The sequence below is a fragment of the Pteropus vampyrus genome, unplaced genomic scaffold (assembly GCF_000151845.1).
Source record: "Pteropus vampyrus isolate Shadow unplaced genomic scaffold, Pvam_2.0 Scaffold16, whole genome shotgun sequence".
Classification (NCBI taxonomy): Eukaryota; Metazoa; Chordata; class Mammalia; order Chiroptera; family Pteropodidae; genus Pteropus; species Pteropus vampyrus.
The window spans coordinates 1,708,132-1,721,590 of NW_011888797.1; the positions used below are offsets into that span (position 1 = coordinate 1,708,132).

At 37.1% G+C, this 13,459-nt stretch overlaps 1 protein-coding gene across 1 annotated transcript in view; it reads left to right on the forward strand.

Moving 5' to 3' along the window:
* Nucleotides 1–13,459, forward strand: part of ANO4 (anoctamin 4) — a 348,268-nt gene that overhangs the window by 179,409 nt on the left and 155,400 nt on the right. Inside the window, exons 5-6 of the mRNA XM_023527448.1 lie at nucleotides 373–477; nucleotides 11,414–11,556. Of these exons, the coding sequence (XP_023383216.1) occupies nucleotides 373–477; nucleotides 11,414–11,556 (248 nt within the window). The remainder of the gene's footprint in view (nucleotides 1–372; nucleotides 478–11,413; nucleotides 11,557–13,459) is intronic.

Below are 13,459 nucleotides of genomic sequence, written 5' to 3' on the forward strand. Positions count from 1 at the left end.
TTGTGTTGAATATTACTTAATAGCCATATAGAAGCTGAAAATAATTTTAAATATCCTTAGGTGCAGGCTACCATGTTATACTCTTCACCTAGGAAATCATCAGTAAATACTGATAAAGAATGAAGTATAAAGAATGTGGTATTGCAATAAAGTAGTTGCCTTGTTTTTGCATTGAAAATGCAATTAAACCTTTTTGGCCCTGTAAGGAGCAAGTAGCTGATAATTTTTTGAAAGTCATTTGTCCAAGAGGGAGGATCATTGGCAAACCAGCTGCTATTCATTTTAGATTTTGACATTATTTCTCCTTGGGACCCTAATGCTGGGCTCTCTGATAACCAGTGCAAACTCCATGAATATCTTTCATTTCTCTAGAAGGAGGTGTGGATTTGCAAGGCTACCAGTTGGATATGCAAATACTACCTGACGGCCCAAAGAGTGATGTGGACTTTTCAGAGATTCTTAATGCAATACAAGAAAGTAAGTTCACTCAAATTTTAAATTCACCATGAAAGGAGAAACTATTATAATCCTTGGGAGGGGTATTAAAACTAGAAACCTTGGATAGCAAGCTTTAAAAAAATATAATGATGTCTTATAAGAGATACTAGGTAAAATAATTGTGAGACCAGAAGAGATGGTTAGTGAAATGAGGGTTTAGTTTGTGAAACTGAACCACATAATATTGGGGTCTTTGAAGAAGCATGTGGAAAACTGTAGTGGAATTATAAATTCTGTAAATTGAAAATGCTATTATATTTACTAAATCACTAGGTATTGTAATTTTTTAGATTCCTTGATTAATTATAATGAAAGAAAAATCTTTAAGAAAGCAGAATACTATTCCTTTGTTGAAATATAAGTAGTAGGAAGTAAGTGTTGACGCAGTAAACTGAAATTAGGAATTTATTCTCCAAAACCGGTATCTGAGGTCATTGATGATGGGTTGTGACCCATAAGTGAACCCCTCTCTTCTAAGCATTTTGATTAATCAAGGTGTACTCTTCTTATACTACTTTATATGTGTTTTCTAGATTTCACTACAAATGTTATCATAATCAATACATTTACTCAAGTTATAGATTAAGCATTGAGAATGGGTATGCAATATCACATACTAAGTCATTAGCATTTGTGTCTTGTTATCAGAGCTCTAATTCTAGATTGTGATACTCCTCCTTTAATATCAAACAGTATTATCTATCCGATGTTGCATTTGAAGGGTTTGGATCTGAAGAGCATTGCATAAAGAACTACTGCAAATTTTTTTGCTACATTTACTTTTGTGACATTGCATTTTTTAATAGCAATTCTAAGCATTTTTATAGTTGTTACTCCCTAGTGCCATTATACTTCCCTCCTGACCTTATGAGATCATTAATACATCTTCACTTCATAGGTAGGACAACTTAGAGTGAGAGAAGTTCAGTACCAAGGTAATACGATAAATAATGGAGACCAGACTAGAATGGTGGTGGGGGCGGGTTGGGAGAGATCTCCTACCCTCCATTTAATTCTTTTGTGAATGCACTCGGTATAGGGTTTAAACTCATTGAGGTGAAGGATCCTAATGTTGAAGATGAGGCTAGTTCTGAAGGAACTATTTTTAATGAAGAATATAAGAGGACTAGCTACTTGTTCTGGTTGGGCAATCCCTTCAGATTAGATTAATGAATAGGAAAGAGAAAATTTCCCCAGCGGAATAAAAATCAAATTAATAGACATTGGAAAGAAAATAACTTTTCATAGTAAGTTATAAAATTATGTAATTACTTCATCTGATTTGAAAGATGATAGATTGTACAATGCTGAAAGGATTTAAAAAAATTTTAATAAATGTTGAAAGTTGATTTCTATGCAAGTACAGGAGATGAACTTAAATTTTTAGGGCTGAATGAACTTATAGCAAAGTGAACTAAATATTTATGAGACTATATAGTAATTTTTGTTAGCATATCTTAGTTAAGACACATTTGTATATGATGTTAACTATTTTATAGTTTAGCATAGTAACTTCTTTCTAAACGGGTAGAAGAGTATAAGTGTGAGTATTTAATATTTAAGTTTAAAAATAAGGAAAAAGAAATATTACTTCACTTCAGCTTTTTCGTAGGTTTAAAATTTTTCTCATACTTTGGAAGTAACCTATTTATTTTCTTGTTAAAAAATAAATTTTATGCTAAGTAGGTTTGGGAAACTCCCCACATAGCCTGGGTCCTTTCTGGTAGGAAAGATTTGGGCCATTCATCCACCTTCAATCTTTGTCTAGATTTCAAATGTGATTCAGATGTTTAACCAGTTCGCCGATCTTTCTAAACATAAAAATGCATAGTCTGGTTTTTCAAGGGACTGTACTTTAGATTGTTGTTTATAGGAAACTTTGAGAGACCAACATATAAAAATGTAAAAAATGTGTATAATTTAAACATCATTAAAACTGCTCTTCTCTTCAAAACATTTTTGTTGAGATTAGCAGGATGATGGAAAGATTTCATTGTGTTTTTTTAGAATTTTGTGAACATATATGTATGATCTTCAAGATCAAGCCATGGGGAAGAGAGAGAGAGAAAAGTGACAGGGAGGGAAGGAGGAGGGGAGGGAGGGGAGGACGTATGCAGGTATGTATTTCACACATTTCTAGAGTCTGAGATAGGCTAGCATTATGGTAAGTGCTTTTCCATTCTATCTCTTTTCATTGTTAAAACAATCCTAAGTAACAGCCGATAGTAATTTAATCATTTTTAAGGTGAAAAAAATTGGTTCTTCCTCCCCAAAGCTATATGATTAATATGTGATTAGAGTCACGATTTAATCATTTGTCAGCCCTCGTTCTGCTAAATAAAAGGTTAAATAAAAATGATAAGGAAAAGCTAACTACTTTGGATTTAAAAAAATTTTATTTCTGTGTTGTTATATCTTAATGTAAGAATTCCTCCCCATGCTTCTACATTGTAAAATACATTTACATTTTTTTTTTCCTATAGTGCTTATGTACTAAGAATAGCTTTCTCTATTCAAAAGAAGATGTCTCAGAGCGGCTGGCTATCCATAAGTTGTTACTCAACTTCCCCCATATCAGATCTATAGCTTATAAGGAAGAAAAGAGTTACTTTATCCATTCATCCATCTTTCCATCTATCCATCTCACCTGTTACGTGGCAGGCACCGTGCTAGGCATAATATTTTAAAGCAGTGTTGAATGTTTCGGTGTGTAGTTCAATTCAGGAAAAATGAAAATGTTCACAGATCATGTTTTGTTGTTCACAATGAAAACAACTAGGAGAAGAGTGTGTATGTGTGGCCGTATAATGTAACTGTGTGTGTGTGTGTGTGTGTGTGTGTGTGTGTTCGTTCGTTGATGTTATTTTCTCTTCTCTATTCTCATCCTTCACTCCTCATTCCGTGATGGCAGCAAATCCCTTGAACTCCTATGTTTCAGTAGAGTTTTGTGTTGCCTAAAGTTCCTGGCCTTTGTTTTCTGAAAGCCTGAGCTTCTGAGTGGCTGATCTGATGCTTGGATAGGAGAAGAAGAAAGAGGGAGAGGGAGAGAAATTTTCTAAGACAACCCCCTCAGAGTGTCCTGCAGTGGTAGCATGGCTTCTCGTGGGTGAGTGAAAAGGGAGGGAATGGAGAATGGCTGTGTTGTGTGCTTGCGGAGCTACTCGTGAGCCACCTTAACTGCCAGCCACAACTGACTTTCCCCAGCCTGAGGAAGGAACAGATCCTACAGCATTCAGGGAACTTTAGAGACTCTGGGATGGCAGCAGTATCATCTTCCTATTTCTTTGTTGTATCTTTAGTACCTTGAGCCAGAGTGTGGAATATAGTAGCTACTCGATAAATTGTATTAATGAGTGAGTGAATGAATGAATTCCATTGTAGACCTGCAAAGCGGGCAGCTCAGCAGTAGCCAGTGTGGCTCGGAGACCTGACATTCTGCTGTTTATAAAACCTCTGGAACCTTTGTACTGTCCTGGATATGTGAGGGAGAGGGGTGGGAATATCATCGATGACCAGAATTAAACTGTGCATCAAGCCAGTGGGATGGGGCCTGGGGAATGACTTAGCTCGATGTAATGATAATGGGTGAAAGTCTTACTCTTGATTCCCAGCATATGCAGATACAGACCATGGGGACTCTTGAGTGGCATTCATACCCCGCAGACGTTGTTATATTATAATCCATTAGGTTCAAATGAAGGAAAGAGAGCACAGAGCAGAGTGTTCAAAATTAGAACGCAGAGGTTGGGAGGATGATTGGGTGGTTGATATCCTATTGTCCGACCTCTGTGCTTGCACGTGTGTCTGTATAATCATACAGCGGTCCCTCCATCGGTGGTGCTCTGTGCTTCTGTGGCTGAGGAGCCTGAGTCATTTCTCTCTTCCATCCAGTGAGTCATTTAGAATCTGATTTCTTGAGCCCTGATTTCCAATTTTATTTTTAATCCTGTAGTCATGCCGTTTAAAGAGGAAGATGGGGGAGAGGAAGGGGCTGACATACATTGAACTGGTAATCTTGTCTGGCAACTCTGCGATTGACCTTTTTATCTATGTTATTTAGTGTTAAATTCTCTTTGCCTCAATTTCCATGTTTGTAAGGGGGAGCTAGTCATAGTCAATCTGTGTAAAGCTTGGTGTAGTACCCGGCGCACGGTAAGTGTTAAGTGTTGGCTACCGCCTTGTCTGCATTCCTCTTAACAGTTCTGCATGGTAGATTGTATTATCTCCACTTAAAGAAATTAAAGTTTAAATAAGTTAAATAACCCAATCTAATAGAAATTAAATTGAAGCTTAAATAAGTTAAATAACCCACATAGCTCATGCTTCTTCCTGAGAAGGGAGAATCATGGTCAGTAGACACTGAGGATGTTCACCGCAAAATACCATAGACCTCATTTCGGGCTGTGAAAGAGGTAATCAAGGTTACTGAGCAAAGCTTGAGTTAGGTACACGGTTTCTAGATATCATTCCCAGGGCTGTGAAAGGTGCCATCTTTATCTGCCTTGTTATAGAGGTAATGAAGGTGTCTGTCTTGTCTTTAGAATGAAGTGTAGTAGCCAGAGAAGGTCTTCATAAAAAACACACTGCCCCAGGAATGAACAAGTTAATGACCTTGGCCCCATTGCTCTGTGGGCACCCCATGCCATCTATGATTCTCCGTTTTACAAACAGCATTACTAAGCCAGGAAATGTCAATGAAATTATTTTTTTAATGACCACATATAATTTTTTAAAATCTCATGCCTTTTTTTTTCAAAGACATATTTTCAATCTCAAAATATTTCAAGTAAACTTCCCATGGCAGGAAAAAAATGCCTACTCTCATGTTTATACCAGTGAAGACTGCAACTTTCTTACCCCAGGTTTTCTCTGGGTATATGTTAACATAAACATCATAATTGTCATAACATACTAAAAGAGGTTTCCAAACTGTTTTTCCCCCAAATATATTTTTATATACAATCTAAATATTTAAAGCAGATAGCAGCTGTTTGGAGTAGGTGGGATTGAAGTGGGCTTTGCCCACTCAGTTTCATCTTTGCCCCTTCCACGGCTCCCAAAGAGCTCAAAGGATTCTGGGGTTCCAGGGAACACACTTTGAAAACTACTGATCTATTGGAAAGGAATAAAATCAGCTAAGTAAAGATTTATGTCCTTTCCAAGTACTTTATTATTATTATTTTTTTCTTATCGGTAAGCTAGGCATTCTCTGCCTTAGGGCTATTATCAGATTCATTTGAAGAATAATGAACATCTGTAGAGTCCTAGGCTTGCTAGTGTCATATAAATTCCAGCCTAAGCCTAAGGTGCTCAAAGCTGTGCTGAGTCTATGTTTCCCGAATTTTTAAAAACATTTGATCTATTTGTTAAATTTTAAAAAATGTCAGACCCGTTGGACTACAGATGTAAAGTCTCGTTTTATTCAGATAAATGTTAGAACTGTGGCAAGATAATTGTTTGGTGGTTAAATGACTTCCTTTTCTTGAAAGCCTAAAATGATATGAGAATGATTTCCAACAATAAAAGAAAAAGCCCAGCTAGAAATAGCATGGATTTGAGAATAAGAACTGGGTTAAAATTCATCTTTGTCACTTAACCGTGTAGCCATACTTAGCATCTCTGGACCTGGCTTCTTTCTCATAATACCTGCCTCATAAGGTGTTCTGAGGATGAAAGAAAACAGGCCTGACAATTCTTAAAGCACAGTCGGCTCTCAATAAATTATAATCTGTCCTCACTTCCTTCTAAATTAATGCCCAAGCCTAGGAGAGAAACAGATTCTTTTAAATAATCTCATTAAGATAATGAGAATAAGAAACGATAACAATTAGCTTTTATTTATAATAAAATAGCTTTCGTTTATTTTTAAACGGACACTGAGCACCTATTTGCTAGCTCTTATGTCAGTCTTGGAGCTGCTTTGAGCCTTCGCCTGAAAGGGATCCAAGAAGTAGAGGTGAATCTGTTATAAAACAGCCAAGTAAGTGTTCAGATTGAGATATAAACACTTTTTTTTTGTATATTTAATTATTCTTGAAGGTGTCCTTTTTCTTTTTTTTTCCATTTTCTAATGAGGCTTTGAGGTCAATATGCAATACCTTCAGAATTCTGAGTATCAGATGTAATAATGTAGAACTCGGGACAAAAATAGTATAATGAACTGGCACTCTGCAGAACAAATATAGATACTTAGATTATGCTGCTCAACCCTCTCATGTCTTCAGTGACCTATAATTTCTTGCATCAGAAAATACTGAAATTAAAGTACTTCTTTCCTGTAATACCAAGGTGGGGTTATTCTGCTACATTTGGAAAATAGAGAATTAAAAGAGTAGTGAGTCAAACTATTTGATTTTTTTGATATTTATTTCTATCTTAGACTATTTCTAAAAAATATTTACTGTTTTTTTTTTTCATTGCCTTTATAGCATCGATTTCTCAATTTTATTTTCTTATTTGGAAGTATGAGACTTCCCACTTGGGTCTTGGTCATGTTTATATCTCTAGCACCTAAACTAAATGTTGATTCAGTGCACAGATGGCAGAAGATAATCAGTTTGTTTATCTGAGCCCTCAAAGTATATTTCTGGTCTTTATTTCCATATAGAATGAATAATAGCTAATATCTCCAATGATTTTTACTGAAAAAATAATGGCAAATATCTGATGAGTAGATTCAGTACTGCCACAGTAAATTTGCCTTCCCATCCCATAAAGAAGGTCCGCTCTGCCTGCTTCCTGGCCCTCGGACTTCTCTGGGACAATATAGCGAGCCAACCCTCAGAAATCTCTGCTATGCTACATTTGATGATTTACTCAGACGCTACAGCTGATTTTTAGTCTTCCCGGGCAGTTTTAGTTTCTTGACCCTCGTTCAGTTGTTATATGTGAGTTCTGGCTGTTTTTTTTTTTTGCCCTTAGGTCTTTTTAGGCTGAGTGCCTGCTTTTGCAAAAGAAAATCATGTGGTTGTCTCCCTTGCTTTCCCAAATGCATGGTCTCCACCTGCCCTTACTCGTCTCAGCTGCCCAGTTCTGTTCACACAGCTTTTCCTGAATCTGAATGCAGTACAGTTTCATTATTTGGGTAGCACTGAATTTTTGCATTCTCTCTCCATCTAGTCTTTTTTAATAGACTCCTCAGAACAATAGGTTCCCTTTCTTATTTAATGAAGCAAACAGCAGAATTGTTCCAGCAGATACTTATCAGACATTTTTATTTGATAAAAAAGTATAAGGGAGGTGATGGGATCCATTAATAAGTGACCTTATTCGGACGTAGAGTATGTTTGTGACATTCATGCCCACAGGAAGAAAGGCCCCATCCCCATCTTGCTGGACAGTGAGCTCTGTGAAGACAGGGGCCATGACTGTTGCATCCAGTATTTGAGCCCCAGTGCCTAGCCCAGTTCAGTGTCTGGCCATGGTAGGCACATGATAAATACATGTTGAATCAATAGCTTCTTACAAATTGGTTAACTGCAGAAATTAGGGGTTGTTTTCTCTTTAAAGAAAATGATGTAAGTTTGCATCAAAGGATATTGTGCTTTGTTTCTAAAACTTACCTTGTAGTTAAAGCTGATAGACCAGTAACAAAGGTGAAATATTGATGAAAGACACATTTCTTTTGTCTGTGGAATATTTCTATAGTCTACAGTCTTTCTGACCATGCGTTCAGCTGAGCATTTTCTGACATTACAGCATTTTGAATCTCTGCTGAAGCTCTTGAGAGGCCGGCAAGTGATTACGATGCCTTAACATCACTTATTCTCTACAAATTGGATCACCATAACACACTGATTTCTCTTGAGCACCCAGGAAGCCCAGACAGTTATTCTGATGGCGAAAGTAAGGAGAGCAAAGGGCTTCTCTCCCTTTTCCCAAGTTATCTGGTCCCTCTAGAATCAAATAGTTGGGCCTTTAATGTAGAGTAGAATTTCTCAGCTTTAGTACTGTTGACATCTGGGCTGGAGAACTTTTTGTTGTAAGACTGTTTCGTGCATTGTAGGATGTTTAGCAGCATCCCTGGCCTCTACCCACTAGATAACACTAGCACTGCCCCCAATAACCAAAAAATGTCTCCAGGCAATGCCAGATGTCTCCAGGGTGACAATTTGGTCCCAGTTGAAAGCCACAGATACAGAGGGCTTTATTGAACTGATTGTGCTAACACCAGAAGGTGATACTGGCAGAAGATGACCTGACAATTGTGGCAAAAGCATAGGGACAGTTCTCATAGACGGATGGCTGGGTATTTAAGAGTTTCATGGCCCAGGCACCTGGACATGAATCTCAGCGTCTTCTTTAGCTTTCCCCTTTATCCCACATCTTATCCCAATCCATCCCTCATAACAACCATTCCAACTCATAAATGCCTCCTCTGTCGTCTTGTATCGTTAAGGCTAAAATGCTAACTTTGCTCCCAGATTCTAAAATTGACAAACTAGTATTCTTGTGCATCTGCTATGAGTTAGCCACCCTGCTGATATGTACATTTTCTCATGCAATCCCCTCACCCACCCCAAGAGAGTTTTCTGTAACTGTTCTCACCAGCGAGGAAATGGATGCAGAAATTCACGCAAGTGGTAGAGTTTGGAATAGTCAGTGGGTCTTCTGACTTTGTTAACAAAGTATTGTATCATATTGTTCAAATCTCACCAATATCTACTTGAAATAGAATCACTATCTAGTTGAAAATTTAATCAGTATCTGCTTGACGCTGTAGAGCTCCTGACTCCACAGAACAAGAATCATGTTAGAGAAATGTGTATGCAAGGTCCTAGAGCCATAGATGTTGGAAGAAAGGAGGTTCTCAGATGTCATTACACAGTGACCACTTTGCGATCATCATTCTGTCATCCAGCAAATATGTGTTGAGGGCTTATTTCATGCCAGGACCTCTGTACATCAGTCAAGACAGACAAGGTTCCTGCCCGTATAGAACTTATATTCTAATAGAGTAACTATCCAATACACAAGTAAACAGAAATATAAAGAACGTACTTACAGATTGTGATAAGTGCTATGAAGAAAATGAGCAGTGAAAGGAGATAATTGGGTGAAGGGGGAACTTCCTTACATAGGGTCATCCAAGAAGTTATCTTTGATCTCTGCACTTCCCACAACACTGTACAGCACTTCCTCAAAAAATGTCAGTACCTGTCCTTGAGTACCTGGTACAGAGCAGGTGCTCCTAAACCTTGGTTGTATGAAAAACCATGATGGAGTGCTTTTTCTGTAGCTTCAGAGTCTAAAAATCTGTAATAAATATATTGGGATTTTTTTTTCTGCTATAACAAATCACCACAAATTTAGTAACTTAACACAACACAAATTTATTATCTCACAGTTCTGGAGGTCAGAAGTCATCAAGGTGTTAGCAAGACTGTGTTCCTCCCGGAGGTTCTGGGGAGAATCTACTTTCTTGTCTTGTCTTCTAGAGGCCGCCTGCATTCCTTCACCTGTGGCCCTATCTTCTTTTGTCAAAGTGAACCATTAGCATGTTCCCACCTCTCTCTGATTCTGACCCTCTTGCTTCCCTTGTAATTACATTGCCTACCTATGGAATCCTGGATAATCTTCCCATTTTAAGATCTTGACTTAATCATATCTACAAAGTCCCTTTTGCTGCGTAAGGTAACATATTCACATGTTCCAGGAATTAAGTCACCTTTGGGGGCCACAATTCAATCTGTCACAGCAAGCAATAAATATTAGTTTTATCTCCATACCTGCCTTATTTAACAGATGTAAAATGAAGCTAAATGAATTTACTAAAATCACATACTTGGATATAGCTTTAGACCCTGGTCACTCCATCTAAATATGTCATCTTTATTCTATATCCAAACTCTGTTCTTTTCTTTATAGCACACACCACTCTTTACATTTCTTTGTTTTGTTTTCTTATTAATACAATAACACTTTTATTCACCCAGGTATGGCCATCATGCAGTCTGTGCCTAGACATATAGTGTGCATGCCTCTAAAGATTTTTTTGAATGAAAGAATGAATAGTCTTTCACATGCTTGGGTAAACAGAACCCAGTCTCCTATGATTTTTTCTGTGCAGTGGCTCCTGACAAGTTAAAAATCCTTAGCCATTTTTAAAGCATCAAAGGAAAAAGTGAACTTCAATGTTGGTCCATAATTTGAGTTGATACAGACAAGACCCATACCTGGCATTATATTTTCTCATCCACTAGTGCTGAACTTTCCTTTTTGGTATGCTGCAAGGCACTGTGCATTTGAACATGGTGTCCTGTATTTGGATCTCCCATATACAGTGCTTTATGTATTGACATCTTAGCATCAACAGTCTCTTGAGAGCCCCTGAGTGGCTTACTTCATAATTTCGATCCATGATTAGAGAAGAAGAAAGGCAGAAAATCTAACTGCATGCTTTATTATCGCATTGGCTTTTCTCTATTTAACCTTAAATAAGTCACAAAGAAGAAATAAAACCATGCATTTATGAGTTCACTTAGTAAGTTGTATGGCACTTAAAATGAAAAAAAAAAAAATATATATATATATATATATATTAAAAAGTATAGGTTATCTCCAACACAGAGAATGCATTCTTAGAAGTCTTAAATGACGGTGCCTTATGCTAAACAACTAAAGGAAGGAAGGCAAAACACAACACCTCCTGTTATGGAAGACAAATTATATTTATTTTACAGAAGTACTTCGCTTAGCTTCACATTGTCCTTAATCTCACCAAGTGAAGACACTGTTTGGTCAAACATACTTACATCTGACATCCTTTTCTCTTAGGAAATAAATACCTATCATTCAAGGTGTTATCGAAACAATGAAAACATACGAAGCCAAAGGGAGGTGCCTTCTCTTCTGGTATAGCTTTTAAGATCCCAGATCCTTGCTCTCACTTGTAATGTGTTTGCTTTGGTTGCAGTGGCCAAGGATGTCAATATTCTTTTTGATGAATTAGAAGCTGTCAACAGTCCTTGCAAAGATGATGATTCTCTCCTTCACCCTGGAAACCTGACCAGTACTTCAGATGATGCCAGCAGATTGGAAGCAGGGGGAGAGGTAAGAGTGTGTCATTTCCTAAAAACATAATTCTTGATTCAGGCAGGAACCCATAAAGCATATTTCAATGGACAGTTTAATGTAATCATCTCATTGAACTTTAGGTTCCTGGAAAACAAGGGGCAGGTTTTAGATACCTTTGGTGTATTCTGTGGTCTGGTAGATTTTGGGGATCCCAAATCTACTTAGGCTCAAACAAACTGTCAGTGGGTGAGACACTTCCCATGTTATACCTGAAGATTTATACAGAAGGAGATTGTTAAAACCACCTGTCATTTTAAGATAATTGACATTCTGGGTGTCACTAACTAGTAAAAAGTAAGCTTTACAAGGATGGACTTCCTTGTGTAAGTTCCCCAACACCTAGAACAGTGATGCAGATGGACCAGCCCTCAGTAGATTGTGTTGTCTCCAGCATCTCTGAGTTTCCATTTGCCTCTGTAATTTGGAAACTCATTGTAATTGTAAATAGACCCATCTGTTCATATATCCTTTTGGAAAGAGAAGCATTTTGTTAGACGCATTCATTTTTGCTCAGGTTGTGTCTCAATAGAGTTTGATATCTCCTTTGTATGTGCACTGGATATAGATAATAGGAATACAGAATAAACATCATTTGTTTACTACATATTCCTAATGTCTTTATTATTCCAGAGCCATTAGCCATTGAAAGGATTACATATTAGAACAAGGAAAATTGTTTTCTTCTACTAAGCTTCCCGGACTTCTCCCTACAAACACCATATGCTACTATCTATGTTACTTTATTTTTAAAGAATAAAACCATTTTATCATCGTCCTTCACACAGATACTTTTAATACTATGATATGATATAAAGGAGAGATCGTGAAAGGACCTCAAAAAGCAACTAGTCTCATCTCCTTAACTTATAAGTGAGGAAATAGTCTCAGGAAGGTTAGGGCTTTGCTAACCCTCCTCCCGATGCTTGTTTTTGCAGGCAGATCTTGATGTGCTAAATTTATAGGATAGCTCCCTTGCATGGCAAATAATTGTTAAGAAAGTGTTTACTTGGATAGGCTTCTGAGTACCTCTTAAGGCAATCAGTGAGAATTAGTCATCGATTGTAAACCTCTACACCAAGTATGAGACATGGGTATTTTTATCCCTCCTGGTTAAGATGTTCCTTTTGGATGAGACTGCATACATGGCAGTCGTATGCAAGAATAGAGTTTCTGGCAATGGCCTTGGTGGTTTGGCATGTTTGCTTTTTTCATACTGATATTTGGAAACTGATATATACTGTGGCCTAGAGAAAATGTCACTCCCCCATTTCCATTTGCTAGTTTACAGACATGTTTTTTGAAATCTCTCAGCCTGAGAATCCTGGATCCAGCCTGCCCACCCCATACTGGATGGTCTCCTTCAGTGTTGTACGTACATGATTACAACAGGCCCATGGAGCCTGGACAAAAATTACACCTACTATTTTAGTTCTGTAATTTTTATATATGTAATCACTGCAAAATAATATTTGCAACTTATGTGTAAGTTACAAAGCATAATAATAAAATGAACTTATAAACTAGAATGGTATTTTTCAAATTATGGTGGCAACCTAATTGTAGGTTACCAACTCTAATTGTTTTTTAATGGAATGGAAAATTAATATAAGTGTGTATGCAAGTAGAAAGGGTAAGTATTATTGTGTAAAGCTTTTGTCTCAGATATTTTGTGTGTGTTTACATATATACACAAATATCACAAAGTTAAATGTTTTTCTTACTGTGGGCAAAAATATTCAAGAAACATTGAACCAGCATGTTACTAAAGCTATCAAAGCTACTTGAATCTCATTCCACTACCAGAGGTACCATCTTTCTGAATTTTCGTGTCTTTTACTCTCTTACTCTAAAAATAGTTGTACCACATATATATGTAGCCTTAACA